An 18968-nucleotide genomic window follows, 5' to 3' on the forward strand; every position below is an offset into this window, starting at 1 on the left:
CAAATACGAGAGCATGCACTGTCTCTTAGGAAATTTCAACATAAAATAAATAATTTTCTCCTCAATGTTACATATCAGAGCATAACCAAAGCTAACAAGAATAAACTAAAATAGATAGCTCCAGGAGCTAACTTCCACTCACAACAGCGTCTCTACTCTTGAGTATCTACCGATGCCCATGTAAAGGCAACATTAAAACAGAATGGATGAGAATTTATTGAAATAATAACAATACAGAATGTAAAATAGAGTACAACATCTACACAATCATGCATAATAACATATGACATTCTCACGCCTAAATTATCATCAGCATCACATATAACAACACCATCATCACACATAGTCATATTTCACGCATATAATTCATTTATGTTATGCGAATCACGACAACGACTCATATACATACGATATAAATTCAACATTTAGTTCTTCTTATGAACCTGATCCCCCCTTTGGAATCCCGAACTCCCCCTTCTGAGTTTCAGGTAAGTCTTTCGCCCCCCTTCGGACCTATGACTTATCTCCTTCAACATATCAACAATGGATGTATGGCATGGTAATAATGCAATTAACACAACAATTATAATAATAATTAGTGATCCATAATCGATCATATAATTGCAACCATGCGTAAGGTAATCCACCATTATGGACTACCACCAATATAATCAAACACACCATCTCAATCATTCACAACTCATCAAATAATTTGTGAATGTGGAACTCGTCCATATTCGTCACATCATACACTTCTTTTCTCACCTACTATAAACTATGATAAAATCATTAAAAATATTTTATCCCTGATATGAAGTTACAACCCTCTATTTCATCTACCCAACACTTCTAACTCCGTCCCAAAATGATTTACAAGTTGAAAGTTATCATCAAAACCGTGCACGAAGGCATTACCAAAAAGTTGTTATTTCATGAAATTTTCAGCATGATTTTCATCTTCTCTAACCCCAAAAACGTCCATGAAATCATCACCAAAAATATTTTACCCCTGAAACAAAGTCAAAATCCTCTATTTCAGTTATCCATCGCTTCAAACCTCATCCCAAAATGATTTACGAGTTGAAAGTTACGATTAAAACCATGCAAAGAGAAGTTAACAAAAAGTTATTGTTTTTCTAAAATTTCCAGCACGATTTTTATCTTCTTCAACCCCAAAAACGTCCATGAAATCATCACCAGAAATATTTTATGATTTTAAATTCAGTCATAAACATGCATATATCAATCACTACTTATATTCATATAATCATGGATCTATATACTATATCAATCCCTAAAATCTTCAAACATCATCAATGGTGGACATACATGGACACTTTAAAACATAAATTTCATTCAAAAAATATAAACATTCATCATCAATCCAAAGAGAATTAAATATTCATTTATCCTTCCATTCATATCCCTATTATTAAATCAAATTCCCACTCTTTGTAATTCAAGAAAAATTCAAACTTGTGGTTATTCTCTTCCCTAGAGCTCTCATGAGGTTTTCCTTGCTTTTCTCTTCTCTGACCTCTCTTTTTCTTCAATTCCAAAACTTTCACCTATTGTAAAAATTTTGTCTTCACTTCTCTCCTCTTAAATTAAAAACCTAATTTCTATCTTTCTAATATTTCACTAAGGCCCAACTTATTCCTAACTTACATTATTTATTTTAATTTTCCACAATTCACACTTTCCACACCAAACTCATCATTTCATTTTATTTTATTATTTCATTTAAATAATAATACTAAAACATTATTTAAATCAATTAAATAATTATAAATAAATCTACCAACCTCTAATTAGTCTCCACATTCCCTATCCAATGGTCATCCACCCTTGTTGCCCTAACACATCTCAATTATCATACAAATAGTAATTAGATACACACATAAAAATATAATTAATTAATATATATAATTTCTTTAAAAAATAGGGTGTTACAACTCTCGTCCACTTAAAGAACTTTTGCCCTAAAAAACTACCTCAAGTGAACAGACTCAGATACGAATCTCTCATCTGGCTCTTAAGCTCCCTAGTTATGTTTACACCAGTCGGTCCTCCCTAAGCTACCTTCCCCAAGATAATCTTTTTACCACACAATTTATTCACTTCTCGATCCTCTATCTGCATGGGTGATGCCTAAACAGTCAGGTTATCTCTCACATAAACATCATCCACTTGGATCACATGAGACAGATCCAGAATGTACCTCATTAACTGAGACACGTGAAATACATCATGAAGATTAACAAGCAACAGTGGCAAAGAAATTTGATAGGCCACTTCTCCTATTCTTTGCAAAATCTGGTAAGGACCGATGAAACATGGAGTGAGCTTTCGAGAATGCAAATCTCGACCAACACCAGTTACCGGAGTAACCCTCAGAAACACATGATCTCCCTCTTGGAACTCAAATGCTTTCCTTCATCTATCATGATAACTCTTTTTGCAACTCGGAGAAACTATCATCTTCTCCTGAATCACTTTGATCTTCTTTGTGGTCTGTTAGACAATCTCAGGTTTTGACACTCATACCAACACAAAGGCGTCATACACCTTCTACCATATAATGCCTCAAATGGTTTCATTCCAATAATCAAATGGAAATTTTTGTTGTATGTAAACTCAATCAACGGTAAAAATTTATCACAAGCACCTCGTAGTTCAAGTACACAAGCCCTTAACAAGCCCTCTAGCGTTTGAATAGTCCTCTCAGTCTGACCATTTGTATGTAGATGATAAGCAGAGCTCACATACAACTTTTTACCCAAAGCCATCTGCAATCTGGAACCTCGATGTAAACCTCATATCTCTATCAGATACAATATTGGATGAAATAATCTGAAAACTGACAATCCTCTTAGTTTACAACATCGCCAACCTCTCCAATGGATAATCCAGTCTCATCATATTAAAATGAGCAGACTTTGTCAACCTATCCACAATTACCCAGATAGTATCATAATTCTTCACAGTCCTCAGCAATCCAGACACAAAACCCATCTAAATGTTGTTCCTTTTACACTCAGGAATAGACAACAGTTGCATCAAACCCAACGACTTTTGATACTCAATCTTTGACTTCTGGCAAGTCAGACACGCATATACAAACTTTGGAATATCTTTCTTCATCCCACACCATTAAAATATCTTTCTTAAATCCTAATACATATTTGTAGCACCTGGATGAATACTCATACCACTTTGGTGTCCTTCTTCAAGAATACTCTTCTTGAGTTCAGGCACACCAGGAACACATATATTGTCATAAAATTTTATAACACCATTATCATTAATATTGAAATCGCCAGCTTGACTTTGATTGATTAAAGCCAAACGATCTACCAATTCTAAATCAGACCTCTGACTTTCTCTACATACAAAGGAACATACCTAGCTTCAAAATACCACTAGTAAGCTTTAACATACCTAGCTTCAAAATCTAAAACGTGACTTCACAAACCAAACTCAAATCTCTATATTCTTTGATTAACTCTAACTCTCTAGCTATCAAGGTCGACATATGCAACATCTTCTGACTCAGTGTGTCAGCCACTACATTGGCTTTACCAAGATGGTAATTCAAACCAAAATCATAATCCTTTAACAATTCAAGCCACCTCCTTTTCCTCATATTTAACTCATTTTGATCGAATAGGTGCTTCAAGCTCTTATGATCACTGAACACTTCAAATTTAGCGCCAAACAGATAATGTCTCCAAATTTTAAGTGCAAATACAACAATAGCCATCTCTAAGTCACAAGTAGGATAATTCTTCTAATGAACTCTAAGTTGTCTTGATGCATAGGCCACAAGTTATCCATTCGGCATTAACACACCACCTTGACCCATGTTGGAAGCATCATAATACACAACAAAAGGTTCAGTTGTACTCGAAAGAATCAAAATTGGAGCAGTCGTCAATTCCTTGAGTTCTACAAAACTCTCTTCACAAGCAACATCCCACACACACGCTTGACCCTTTTGAGTCAACTGGGTCAAAGGCATTGTCAGCTTAGAAAAACCTTTTATGAATCTGTGATAATAACCAACTAACTCAAGGAAACTTCTAATCTCTGTAACAGACTTTCGAGTCTCCCAATGCAACACATCATCAATCTTCGAAGGATCAACCACAATACCACCACTAAAAATTACGTGGCCAAGAAAACTCACTTCTCTTAACCAAAACACACTTCTCTTAACCAAAACTCACACTTAGATAACTTAGTATATAATTGCTTCTCTTTCAACAACTCCAACACAATTCTCAGATGCTCAACATGCTCTTCATCAGTCTTTAAATAAATTAGAATGTCGTTAATGAATACCACCACAAATGTATCCAAATACTGATGAAAAGTCCTATTCATAGACTCCATAAACACACCTGGTGGATTGGTCACACCAAACAACATCACAAAATACTCATACTGACCATATCTTGTTCTGAATGCAGTCCTCGAAATATCTTCTGGTTTCACTCGAATCTGATGGTAACCCGACTGCAAATCAGTTTTACTAAAAACACGAACACCGACTAATTGATCCATCAAATCATCGATTCTCGGAAGAGGATATTTATTCTTAATCGTCACCTTATTCAGTTATCGATAGTCAACACATAACCTCATGCTACCATCCTTCTTCTTTACTAACAATACTGGCACACTCCAAGGAGAAACACTTGGTCAAATAAATCTCTTTTCAAGTAACTCTTCCATCTGTTTCTTTAGCTCGCTCAACTCAGAAGCAGACATTTCATATAGAGCCATAGAAACAGGACTAGTACCAGGTACCAAGTTAATAGTAAAATAAATATCTCGCTCTGGTGGTAAATCACTGATGTCTTCAGGAAACACTCTCGGAAATTCACACACTATAGGACGATCATGAACTACTCCATGTCTTTTATCTTTCAACGAAGCTAACATCACAAACACTTATGCCATCATCCTTCACGGTCTCCCTCACTTGCTTAGTAGATACAAACATCAACTTTTCACCTCCATCGAACTCATATTCACGCTCTGGAGGCAAGTCACAGATATCTTCAGGAAAATATCAGGAATCACACACCACCTGCATATCACTAGCCATCACATTTCTCCTCACTCTCCAAGAAGAAAATCTCAACAATATCTGATCGTTCTCCCTCAAAGACATCCCCACTTTACCAGCTGATAGGAATCTCGAATCCATATCCTCTTTGGATTCAAGAAACTACATCGACTTATCAAATAATTGGTAAACACTCAGTTTAAATCCAACCAATTCATTCCAAGAATAACATTAACTTGTTCCAACGAAAGACAAACGGTACACATCCTTAAGAAGTACAGGTCAGGATATTCAACACACCGTTGGCTCATCTCCAAGTGCTATTGCACCAAAACATAAAACAAATACAAGAGCATGAATTGTCTCTTAGAAAATTTCAACACAATAAATAATTTGATCCTCAGCGTTACATATCATAGCATAATGAAAGCTAACACGAATAAACTAAAAGAGATAGCTCTAGGAACTAACTTCCACTCACAACAGCGTCTCTATTCTTGAGTATCTGCATGATGCCCATGTAAAGACAATATTCAAACAGAATGGGGGAGAATTCATTTCAATAATAACAACATAGGATGTAAAATAGATTACAACATCTACACAATCATGCATAATAACATATCACATTCTCACGCCTAAATTATCATCAATATCACATACAACAACACCATCATCACACATAGTCATATTTCACGCATATAATTCATTCATGTTATGCAAGTCACGAAAATGACTCATATACATGTGGTACCAATTCAACATTTGGTTCTTCTTACGAACCTGATTCCCTTTTCAGAATTTTGAACTCCCCCTTCTGAGTTCCAGGTAAGTCTTTCGTCCCCCTTCGGACATATGACTTATCTCCTTCAACATATCAACAATAGATGTATGGCATGGTAATAATGCAACTAACACAATAATTATAATAATATTTAGTGATCCACAATCAATCATGCAATTGCAACCATGCGTAATGTAATCCACCATTCTGGACTACCACCAATATAATCAAACACACAATCTCAATCATTCACAACACATCAAATAATGTGTCAATACGGACCCCATACATATTCATCACATCATACACTTCTTTTTCCACCTACTACCAACCTCTAATAAAATCATTAAAAATATTTTATCCCTGATACGAAGTTACAACCCTCTATTTCAGTTATCCAACACTTCTAACCCCGTCCAAAAATGATTTGCGAGTTGAAAGTTACGGTCAAAACCGTGCACGAAGGCATTACCAAAAAGTTATTGTTTCATGAAATTTCCAACACGGTTTTCATCTTCCCCAACCCTAAAAACGTCCATGAAATCATCACCAAAAATATTTTATGGTTTTAAATTCAGTCATAAACACACATATATCAATCACTATTTATATTCATATAATCATGGATCTATATATTATATCAATCCCTAAAACCTTCAAACATCATCAATAGTGGGCATACATAGACACTTTAAAACATAAATTTCATTCAGCAAATATCAACATTCATCATCAATCCAAAGAGAATTTAACATTTCCCTACCCTTCCATTCATATCCCTATTATTAAATCAAATTCTCACCCTTGCTTTGTAATTCTAGAAAAATTCAAGTTTTTGGTTATTCTCTTCCCTAGAGCTCTCACGGGGTTTTCCTTTCTTTTCTCTTCTCTTGCCTATTTTTCTTTAATTCCAAAATTTTCACCTACTCTAAATTTTTTCCTTCACTTCTCTCATCCTAAATTAAAACCCTAATTTTTATCTTTCTAATATTCCACTAAGGCCAAACTTATTACTAACTTACATTATTTATTTTAATTTTTCACAATTCACATTTTCCACCCCAAATTCATTATTTACTTTTATTTTATTATTTTATTTAAATAATAACACTAAAATATTATTTTAATCAATTAAATAATTATAAATAAATCTTCCAACCTCTAATCACCCTTCCCACTCTCTACTCAATGATCACTCATCCTTGTTGCCCTAACACATCTCAATTATCACACAAATAATAATTAGATACATACATAAAATTATAATTAATTAATATAAATAATTTTAGAAAAATAGGGTCTTACAATCAAAATCAACATTTTTAACGTCTAAATTATCATTTTCAATAACTTTAATATCAATATTTTTCTTCACATTTCAAGAGTAACCATTTTTTCAAGAATTTTTACCTGAACATTCTGATTTTTAACATAATTTGTGGTTCTTTTATAATAAATTTATAAAGAACTCCTAATTGTGATAAAATCAACTCATTAGGCCTTTTCTTTTTCTTGCGTTTCTCATATCCAAAATTGAACTTTCTAATTTTATGAAACAATTTATGAGTCAAAGAGGAAAAATAAAGAAATTAGAACCTCGAATTTGTCAATGTTCTTGATCAAATCCGCTACATTGAATTTGAATTCGATAAACATCATTGAACCGATAAATAAAATTAAAATAATTAATAATTAACTAATAAAATTATAAATTAATAAAGTAATAAAAAAAGAAGATAATTTATTAATTAAAAAAATTAAGTGAAATAATAATGAAAAGGAAAAAATAGTAACTTACTGGAAGTTATAGCATGTTAAAAAATATTAACAATTAAATTATATTGTCAACTAAAATATAATCAATAAAAAATTTCTATAATATAAAAAAAAATAACAAAGAAGGATAATGCTAAATATAGTTACAATATTCGATTTGAGTTAATAAAAATAAGGATAATGGTAACTTGTGTTCCAAGGATATAAGTTAAAAAATCCACAAATAAAATAAAATTATTAAAAAAATAATAGAATTATGAACTTGTATTAAATTTATCGCATGATTTTTAAGATCTTTTTATTTTATTTATCTCTTAACTTGTGCATTTGGAATACAAGTTAGCATTAACCACAAAATAATATAAATTATTAACATAATAATAATAGTAATTAAATTCATATTTGATATGTCCACTAGACAATGGAAATAACTTTATGTATTTACCTGAGTTGTAATAACTGAGTAATAAGACAATAGTGATGGAAAATTGGAAATACAGACAGCTTTATCATAGAAATAGATTTACATCGTACTGTAATGCAGAAGGCGCATACGCACATTGCATTATTGTGTTAGTGTAAGAGACATCAAAGAAAATTTTGAAAAACCGTGAGGATTATGGTTTAGTCGCTGATGGATTGGATGAAAGAAATGAACCCCTGAATATAAAAGTTACCTAATAGAATAGTTACCTAATAGAATGCACCTCGGATGGAGAAGATCGAAGAATAAGTTAAGGGAAGGCTCTCAAGGTACGTCCAAGACCCCGGATGAATCCAAGAAGGAGCGACCCTTAAATATTTTAGGATGGCTACCTCGAGCTCAGAAAAAGGCAGTCGAAGTCCTATTCTAATAAACAAACACTCATAAAGTGGGACCATGCAATCATCAAAAAATCTACATATCCCCTTCCTCTCTAGCACTGGATGAACTGACCATTCTGAAGGATTGTCGACCGCAACATTAACATCTCCTAAGACGACCTCAACGCTCAAAATCGAAGAGGTGTCTGCCAATGTCGCATCTATCCAATCAAACCTCAAGACGCTCGAGCGATGTCGAGGACTTAAGTGTTCCTACACCTCAGCGTTGTTGGGTTCACAACCTACGTTTTGTTGGCGCTATTTATTCTTATGCCTACATTTTTATAAGGGTGTTCGATGACCCAAATGAAATTTTCCCTTCAGAGTAACTCACTAAATCAATGATGTTATTACTCATCCTAACTAAAAACAGGAAATGTTAAAAATAAAGCTTCAAGTAGAAGGGTACCTAATTAAAAGAGATTGATGAGGCAGGAGAAGTGAAAAATGGTCGAAAGTGTTTCTCTGGAAAAAATGACTAAAATCTTTAAGTGGCGAAAACCAACAACTATTCAACTCATCCCTATTTATAAGCAATGGCAACTTAAGAACAAAGACCGACTACGAATGAGGATCACTAGATCAACAAATATATTTTCACTTATGGATACCCACCCACTCAAGTGCACTTAAGCACTCTATCGATCGTGTAGCATCCTAATTGATCACATCATCGTAAGTGTCAAAAATGGGCGATGAAGCGTCTGAATGATGGGACTATATTAAATGCGGTTATTCCCCACCACTTTTCAAACTAATCCCAAGCGATTAAGTTCTAAGTCATGACGGACTACTACACGGAGACCGGTGAATGATGCTTAAGGCTTACCTTGGCTCTCTCAATGTCCGGTCAAGCCAATTGGCCATGCCCAATCTGTCTAAAGCCCACTCTACTCGACCCATCATATAAAAGAGTTATGATAAGGTACACAATCTCCGATCTCTAATTTCACTTTACTTATCTAAAACCTTGAACTGACTTGGGCGTTGGAGTGCTAACCACATCGGTCTATTCCGTGTCGATGTAAAGGAGATCGGAGCCACCATCCAAGATCTAAGGTTATCAACCTTTCATTATTTTTGGTTCCTTTGAGAGTTAGAGTATCCATTTCTGATTCTCGAACCGAAACAAAATATATTAGTGTTTATTTTGTAATGTTTCTAGAAGTTTCTTAGTCTTTATGATTGTGTCACCTAGATGGCTGAGATATGTTTAGAGTAGTATTACTCATGAATGAAAGGAAATGAAATCAAATGAATCTTTTATTTTATTTAGTTATTTTGTATTTTATTTAGCTTTCTCTATTTTTTCAGCATTTTTGCTTTAGTATTCTATTAGATACCATCAATCTTCTTATTCCAAGCTCTTGGAGTTGGTTTAAGCCCATAGAGGGCCTTATGTAGTTTGTACACTATGGTATCCTGATCTTATTTCTGAAAACCAATTGTTTGTGATACATATACTTCTTCATCCAAATGGCCATTCAGAAAAGCACACTTTACATCTATTTGATACATGGATCAGTTGTTGATGTTGGTTAAAGCAACAATCAAACTTACTGTTTTAATCCTGGAAACAGGTGCAAAGACTTCATCAAAATTAGCACCTTCATTTTTAAGAAACCCTTTGGCCAAAGGTCTTGCTTTGTGTAAGATCATTTCAACTTTAGGTATTAGCTTTACCTTATATACCCATTTCACATTAATTTCCTTTTCGCCCCGTGGTAAACCAACAAGGAACAAAGTCTCATTGACTTCTATAGAGTCCATCTCCTCTATCATAGCATTCATCCATTTAGGATCCTTCAATGCCTATATCACACTTACTAGCTCACTATCAACATAAAAGGCATAATGCATCAGTTCAGCTTTATGATTGACCATATTATCTGATGTGAATACACAAAATTCATAATCTTGTAGTCTGACCGGTATGTTTCTAACTCTTTGAGGCTGGTTAGTATATGCTTGAGTCTGCACTTTAGCTTCACTACTTGGTTCTTCATACATTATTCTCACTAAATCCTTCTTAACAATATTGCTCTACTCCCATTCCTTCATTTCATCTATGACCACATCTTTGCTAGTCACTATACGCTTACTCACATGATCAAATATATTGTTTGCACCAATTGAATGATAACCAATCAAGATCCCCTTACTTGATTTATCATCAAGCTTCCTCCTCAATTGGTCAGGCACATGTCTATGCACAATATACCTAAACACTTGTAAGTGACTCAAGCTTGGTTTGACACATGATCAACATTCTTCTAGTTTGATTACCTCTAACCTCTTTGTTGGACATTTGTTCAATATGTATGTAGGAGTGGACACAACCTCACCTCATTGTTCATTAAGTAAGTGTTTTCCCTTTAACATGATTCTAATCATGTTGATAATGTTCATATTCTTTCTCTTAACGGTCCCATTTTGTATATGGTGGCACAACCTCGCGAACAATTTATGATCTTTTACGTAATTAATCAACTCATTTTACACACACTCACCTCCACTATCAGTTCTTATAACTTTGATCTTGTGACAACTTTGCCTCTCTACCATGGACTTAAACTTGATAAACACACCAATTACATCATTTTCCCCTTTAATCAAGGATGTCTATAGTTTTCTTCTAAAATCATCTATGGATGTGACAAAGTACTTGTTACCTCTAATTGAATCAACTTGAATGGGACCACACATATCAGAGTATATGACTTCAAGAGTAGCTCTAAAATTACTTCATGCATATTTTCTAAATATGTTTTTGTGTTTCTTAGCTTGTACACATATTTCACACACATCATTAGGAATATGAATTTCAGGCAATCCTAAAACTATATTTTGCTTCTTCAAGTGACTTATATTGCTAAAGTTGAGATGACTAAGTCTATAATACCATAGACATTCATCCCTGCTAGATGCATCTTCCAGGAACTTATGCTACCACACATAAAGTTAAATCTTGAAGGTTCTATTTTGTGACATAGGTTCCTTCAAGATCAATTTTCCCCTTGAGTTGTGAATTGTCATCATCTTGTATTCTATCAACACCTTATAAATCTTCTCAATCAACTGGCCAATTTTGAGTAGGTTACTCTTCATATTGGTAATGTATAACACATTTGTCATCATTGATTGCTTTCCAGATTTTCTCATTATCAATACATCATCAATTCCTTCTGCTACTAATGTGTTATCACTTGTAAACTTCATTTTGTTCTTTAGAGATTGATTGATGCTGACAAACCATTCTTTTCTACCAATCATGTGAGACGAACATCCTGAATCCAAATACCATTGATCTATATTTCTTTCTTATTCCTTTGTTGTTGCTATTAGCAACACATCTTCATTTTCTTGCTTTGCTAATTTTGCATCATCTTCTTGATATTTCTTACTTCCATAGCATTCATCAGTAAAATGACCATATTTTTTACAATTGTACCATTGAATGCTACTCTTGTCAAACTTATTTTTTTCTCCTCTACCTCTATTGTTATGACCACCTCTATGACCCCTTGGTTATTACTTTGTTTTGTACTTGATGAGGTAGCTTCTTCTCGATACTTTCTATCATTTGAATTTTTGCGTCCACCTATTCCTTTGTTGCCATTCCACTTTCTTTTACCCTTCTTATCTTTATTTGATTGTGCCTGCAATGTAACCTCTAGTTTTAACTTGCTTGTAGTTCTCTCCACCATTCTTCATTCAAGTGATTTAGAGATCATTGGAATTTTTATTTTTTCAAACTTGACAAATCTTTAGGTTCTTCTATGGCCACCATAATATGATCAAATTTTGGGGACAAAGATCTCAAGATCTTTGCAACTCTTTGCAACTACAGTCTTGGTTGATATCACCTAACAACACAACTTTATTTGGTTCACCAACCTAGTCACTCTTGTAAAGAAATTACTCATGCTTTCATTTTTTTCATCTGAAACAACTCCTTCAACCTCTTATGAGTTTGTAACCTCACCTTCTCAGCATCACCAAATGACTTTTTCAATATATCTCATGCTTCCTTTGATTAATCAACAACTTCAACCTTCTCAAAATTATCTAGATCAACACACAAATGAATTATAAAAAGGGCTTTATAATCCTTTTTCTTCAATTATTTGAACATATTTTTCTGATCATTTGTGGCACGTGAAATTGCTTGAATCACAAGTTATAACACTTGAATCAAGGTTGTAAGGACGAATGATTCGAATCACACATATGTATGACTCGAATCATGAAGCCTCATGAAAGGTGGGATTTGGATCTGCCTCATTTGAGTCGAATCAAAGCAACGAATTATAACCTTTTTGAGTTGAATCATAAGGTACACATGACTCGTATCATAGCCTATTTCCCTTCTCTTCAACCTTTGATTCAAATTGATTGTTTATTTGATTAGAAACATTACCTTATGATTTGATAAAAACCTTTTGTCTTAGAAGTTTTGAGAGAAGCATTCTAAGAGTGTGTGTCTACCCTCTTGCATCATTGTTCAACTTTCTCCTTTTTTGTCAATGAGAGAGCATGTGTCACCTATTAGAGAAAAACTCAGAAAAAGTATGAGAAATCAAATCTCTTGAATCATTGTTGTGTTCTTGTTGAAGAACAAGAAACACAAAGGAAGTGATGGGATTGATCAATCAAGTGATAAAATTGGTCAATATTAGAACAATTTATTGGATAAATATGTTGGGTCAAGAGAAACACACAAGTGAGAGATACACCACATATTTACCCAAAACCCTTAGGGTGATAGGTGTATGAGTCCTCTCACTTATAAAGTGTTCAACCTCTACTTTTCTAAGCAATGTGGGACTTAGAACTCACACATGTACACAAAAATCTCCCCCTTAAGTGTGAATCCATCCACTATGTTCTTCCTCAAGCGGAAGCTCTTTTATCCACATGCACTTGTACTGTCGTTGTGGACACTACAACGGAACACGCGGCCCGGCCACCATATTATCATGAAGACTCTCAATACAAGAAATCGGTCCCTTAATTGAACCAGACTCTGATACGACTGTTGGGACATCATGAGGAGCATCCACATTGGATTAAGATCAACACACAAATGAGAGAGACACCACACATTCACCCAAATATGCGTATGGGTCCTCTCACTTATAAAGTGTTTAACCTCCATTTCACAATTGTACATAACACAATCACCCAATAACCTAGAAACTCATTTTTACCAAGAACCTTAAGAGAACCTAGAGTGTGTTCTTTATTCACCAACATCTAACTCCTTGTTGATACCTTGTGATTAACCTCCTAGAATGTAGATCTTGTGAGTTTTAATTATGTGTGTGAGATTCTTCAAATACTATTCATCATCTTCAGTCTTTGTCAAGAACCATTATTATGGACCTTCAATAAGTATAACACCCCTTGCTATGTAAAAGATTCCTCTAATAGCATCTTATGTCAACTTGCATCTGCTATTGAAAATTCTCGTGAGAATTATTATGTTTGGTGTGTCAAAGATGAAAAAAAATTACACCACACTAGACAACAAAATTTTCTTCGAAGACAGTTCCAAGGCAGAAATGGCGAGAATTATTATGTTTGGTGTCTCAAAGATGAAAAAAAATTACACCACACTATACAACAAAGTTTTCTTCGAAGACACTTTCAAGGCATAAATGACGAACATATGTTTGTCATACAAAGTATCCTCTCCGTCTAAAATACCCTAATATCTTTGATTAATATGTAACTTTAAATTTATATTTTTCATAATTTATTTTATAAAAAAATATTTAGTAAAAGAGATCTAAATAATTATTTTTAAAATTTTTAAAATTTTTAAATTTAGTGATTATAAATTTTCTAAACATATGTCGGAACAATAGATGTAAAAGTTTAGTTTCTTGTGGATAGCTTTTGAATTTTTTTAACTATTAATTTAGTTTAAAATAATTATTTTTTAAAATGTATAGGTCTCAACGAAAACCGTGGAGATGGAAAAACGGAAATGGAGATAAAATCCCCTTGTGACGGGAATTCAAAACAAGAATGGGGAATAGATTTGAAAAGGGAAATCAAAATGGAATGTATCCTCCGTCCCCCGCCCACCCTGCTACATTGACATCCCCGGTAGCATGAATAACGCTTGACAGCTGCAACTTGAAACAATAGATGAATCACCAAAAACATATAAGTGATCACACTCAAGTGATTGGTTATGGAGTTTCAGTCAAAGTTAAAGACAAGTTGTTTTGAAAGAACTCGAGTTCAAGTTAAAGACAAGTTGTTTTGAAAGAACTCGAGTTCAAGTCTTGACTATAAAATCAAGACACTAAATTAGTACTCTCGTGTCCGTATCCGTGTCAGTGCTGGATACCTTAGTGCAGCCGCAGGATAGGTGTGCAAAAAGACAAACAGGGAGGGAGAGAACTAGAATACATTACATAGTATTTTTTTCTATTCAATTTAATGTACATTACACATTCAAATTTACAAGGACTCCAAACTACACCACCTAAAAATAGCAATATTTACACCAAACATAACCTAAGTAATATGTTACTGTAAACAACTACTTACACTAGACTAATACATAATAGATATTTGAGATTTCTACTGTGCAGTATAAATTCCAAGCCCCTCTTGCTGAGGGAAGGAAGATAGATACTTACAGTTTCTTCTACATGTATGCATTATTTTTGTTTGACTTGAAACATGATGAAAATAGTAAGAATATACACAAGAGAGGACACTTAAGAATAAGATCTGATCAACTTAAAATTCTGAAAAGATCGGTTTTTGAAAAAACTTCCAAGAAGAAACCCGATTGTTGTTCCTTGAGGCGGCTTTGGTGAAAGACTAGAGTTATGTTTCACCTGCAGTACCGTGTCGCCGATCTGTCTGCGGATTGAATCGATAATCTTTATATCGACAGGGTTACCAGTTACATCGGTGACGTAAAATGTATCTTTTGCTTTCCCGTTTTCTGTTGATATTTCTGCTCTTTTGATACATAAACTGTTTTCTCGGAAAATCCTTGTGATATCGGAGAGAAGTCCTACACGATCTTCCGTGCACAACTCTAGCTCCATCCCCTGCATATAAACATATCTTAGAATACACCATTGAAAAATAGGAGTGACGTATAGAGCTTCCGAGTGTGTTATATTATCATACCTCAGATGCCCGCCTCTCAATTGCCGCTTCAAGACACTGTATAAGGCGTTCTCTCTCAGCCTCTGAGCTTATCGGAAAGCCATCAACGTGCCGAATATAAAACTCCTGGATAACATGAACAATATCCAATCAGATAATAATTTATGCAGCAAAAATTAATAGTCAAGTTCACAAGAATATAAAGTTCAGATAACCAAGAAGGTGGACCATCATTTCCCAACAGCATACAACGAAATATCGGCTAACCTGATAAGCTTCTGTCCTTTCTGTCTGAACCACACCATGAAAAACTACATACTGCATATCAGTTAAAGTGCAAACAATATCGAACAATAGCTTTGGTCGATCTTTGGCTCTCATGATAACCACGGCGTAATCCCTTTCAATACAGTCCGAGACAGTTACATGTGGAAACGGACTTTTATCTCTTTCTCTGAGTCCTGCTTTTTCAACCCTTTCATAGTCCCTGTCGGCAAACATAATCTGATGTAATCTTCTATCCCTATACATAACTCCAGGATGCGAAAGTGCTGTTCTAGCTGTCTTCGGATCATCACTTCCCCTGAGAACGTTGCAAAGCAAATCCCTTATGATCGAGAGACGCGACGGGTCCTCGATGGCACATCCACTTGAATCATCAGTGACATGAACTACTGCTGCAGCCCTAGTATTATGCGTCCAAATCTCGGCAGTAACCACATTACAGTGAAGGTCTGCGAGCACCGCACAGATTTCAGATAGTAAACCAGGTCTGTCTGTGCCTGTAAGTTCAATAACTGTGTGCTCTTCAGTAGGTACGACCCCAACAGACTCTCTCATTGACGTTGCAAAGCTTGGATTCTTTTCAAGTCTCTACAAAATTAGAAAGGTAAGAAAATCAGAAACTACAAGCTTTTTTGACAATCTATAATTAAGGGACTAGATATTAGTATGGCGAGATTCATAGATATAACAAAGACTACAAAAAAAAAATTATATACTTGAAACCTATGAAGCACATACACCGGAAACACGACTTTGACATCGACACTGACACGTCGACACAAGTAATAATTTTAAAAGTGAATAAATTAAACGTAATCACAAGTGTCAGTGTCGGTTTCGGACACCGACACTAACACGGACACACCTTTTTCCAGAGGTGTCGGTGCTACAAAGCTTAGAACCAAAATTTTGGGCAGAAAATAGAGGGACCAAAATTTCGAAAGGATCGAAAGTGAAATAAAATCTATGAATTAAATTGGCATGGCAGCGATAAGGCGAGTACCATCCTCAGTTATATGCGCTTCAAACTGTATGACAGTGAGATGAATCCAGCAGGTTCATACACAGACCCTTTGCTCAAAGAATACAGAAAACCAAAGGAATTTTGTATAGAAAACAAACTATAATCGAACAACACGAAGAAAACAAGGGTAAAACGATGCAAAAGCTCACAGGGATTGATTGTGTTACCAAAATCAAAACCAAATTCACATCATCATATTTTCTAATACCGTTGTCCTGCTTACTTAACTTGAAGATTTCTAGCAAAGGACGGTAAAATCACCCTTCCACAGAGATGGTGCAACAAAAATAAGCGTCAATTGAAGCATTCAAGAAATGGCAAATACACAACTTCCTACCCTCTGAATATAATCAATGACCTCCTTATCTTTGATCTTGCTTCCATTACGATCCGTCACATTAAACACTGAATAAAAAAACAAATATCAAATTAGTACACTAGGATCAGAAGCAAAGTTAATATGAATTTGTTTTGTTTCCAATAGTTTAGAGAGGAAATTACCATCCATGAACCAAACCCCATCAGAGGAGATATAAGCCTTTTTTATCACAAGGTTCATATCTGAAATAACTTGGACTACATCAAGAAGTATCCCATGTTTGTTAACACTATCAACCTGCAAAACAAACAATCATATTGAGTTCTAAAAAAAGTAAATTGAAAGAAAAAGTAAAATAATATGTTATGAATTGTGGTCGAACCTAACTCCACCCAACAAAATCGACTTGCAAAGTGAGGATTACCCTATTTATAAACACATGTTCAGGTCATATATTGTCCAGTGTGAAACTCTTAACCTACACCTTCACGCCCTAGAGCGTGCATATAAACAGTGGATGGTCCGATAGCGGAAACCTGATAGCAGTAGCCCGCAGGATCTTCAACCAGGCTCTGATACCATGTTAAGAATTGTGGTTGGGTCTCAGGCCTTAAAAACCGGCTTGAAGAGTCAGGATTGAGACTCTTAACATAATTCTTATGGTGTTAACTATTTCTTTTTTGAAACCTAAAGAAAGGAAAAAGTTACAAGCCATACCTTAATAACAGTGGCGTTTTCACATGCATTATTATCAATCACAACCCTACATGACAAGAAGCTAGTTAGACAAAACAATATCAATCCAACACACAGACATATTCATATATACTATCTTGATTCCAACCCTCCAATTTCTAGGAAAAAAGGAAGAATCAAGCTAAGATCTACACAATATAAGAGTGAGAATTAAAGAGATAAAACAGCTCAAAAGAAGCTTAATTTCATTATCCACTTGATAACAACTTCCAAATCAAAACAAAATAGAAACACCCTTCTTAAAAACATGAATGAAGAATGCATAAGAATACCTAGGTGGGTTCATCCTTCTTATGAGCTTAGCATATTCATCATCCATATTTGATTTTATGTATGTATATAATAATATATGTATGTACAATTTGGAGAGTGATTGAAAAAATATGGAGAGTCAAGAAATTTGGAGTGAGTTATATATATTGATGAGAGATTTGAAAAGAGAACCTGAAATTCTCCCACAACCAAGGAAAGAGAAAGAACATAAAAAAGTGAAGTAGGTGAGTGGTACTTTGAATCTGTTATGTGTTTTCAAGTTTTATATTCGGATATATTTGGCGGTGTGGGAAAGTGGATGTAGTGTAGTGTGTAATTTACGCTTCAAATTTGTTGTAAAAAGATACCTTTCCTAATAAATTGAAGTTTATCATGGTATTATTGGTTAGATTCCACTTCTACAAAATGTGGATATGTGACATATGTTTGTTAAAATAACAATTTGCTTAATTTAGAGGAGTATACTTTATTAATTTTAGTGGAGTTAAGTTCATTCTTTTTTGAGTTTTTAAAAGATTCTTTTCATTAAAGAGTGTAATCGAAAAGATATGTTTGGGTTCAAAGTAATTTGGCATAGTTAAACACGCATATCCTTCTAATATAGATTTCGTCTTGTGGAAATTTAGAAAAAAAATTAAATTGGATGAATATAGTTGAGAATGTGAACTTAAAA

The 18968-nt window shown here is 34.3% G+C and overlaps 1 protein-coding gene across 2 annotated transcripts; it reads right to left on the bottom strand.

Moving 5' to 3' along the window:
• Positions 1-14918: 14918 nt before the first annotated feature.
• On the bottom strand, positions 14919-18584 carry LOC127128213 (ACT domain-containing protein ACR6). 2 transcript variants are annotated; one of them, XM_051057441.1, is made up of 8 exons: positions 18295-18363; positions 17984-18029; positions 17649-17875; positions 17449-17563; positions 17285-17352; positions 15906-16511; positions 15660-15764; positions 14919-15577 (listed from the first exon to the last, which is right to left on the bottom strand). In XM_051057441.1, the coding sequence occupies exons 4-8, from the start codon at positions 17504-17506 to the stop codon at positions 15236-15238; spliced, it is 1179 nt and encodes a 392-aa protein (XP_050913398.1). In that variant the 5' UTR covers positions 17507-17563; positions 17649-17875; positions 17984-18029; positions 18295-18363; the 3' UTR covers positions 14919-15235. The 2 variants fall into 2 exon arrangements, with proteins under 2 accessions (XP_050913398.1, XP_050913397.1); XM_051057440.1 differs by lacking the exon at positions 17649-17875 and having other exon boundaries at positions 18295-18584.
• Positions 18585-18968: the final 384 nt, after the last annotated feature.

Source organism: Lathyrus oleraceus, chromosome 3 (genome assembly GCF_024323335.1).
Source record: "Lathyrus oleraceus cultivar Zhongwan6 chromosome 3, CAAS_Psat_ZW6_1.0, whole genome shotgun sequence".
Taxonomy (NCBI): Eukaryota; Viridiplantae; Streptophyta; class Magnoliopsida; order Fabales; family Fabaceae; genus Lathyrus; species Lathyrus oleraceus.

Bases quoted from the DNA above. Each gene is read 5' to 3' on its own strand.
- LOC127128213 (XM_051057440.1), bottom strand. From the start codon at position 18,341: ATGGATGATGAATATGCTAAGCTCATAAGAAGGATGAACCCACCTAG. The intron at 18,030-18,294 runs GTATTCTTATGC...CTTGTCATGTAG, and splicing joins AGAAGGATGAACCCACCTAG to GGTTGTGATTGATAATAATG. The intron at 17,564-17,983 runs GTATGGCTTGTA...TTTGTTTTGCAG, and splicing joins AAAACGCCACTGTTATTAAG to GTTGATAGTGTTAACAAACA.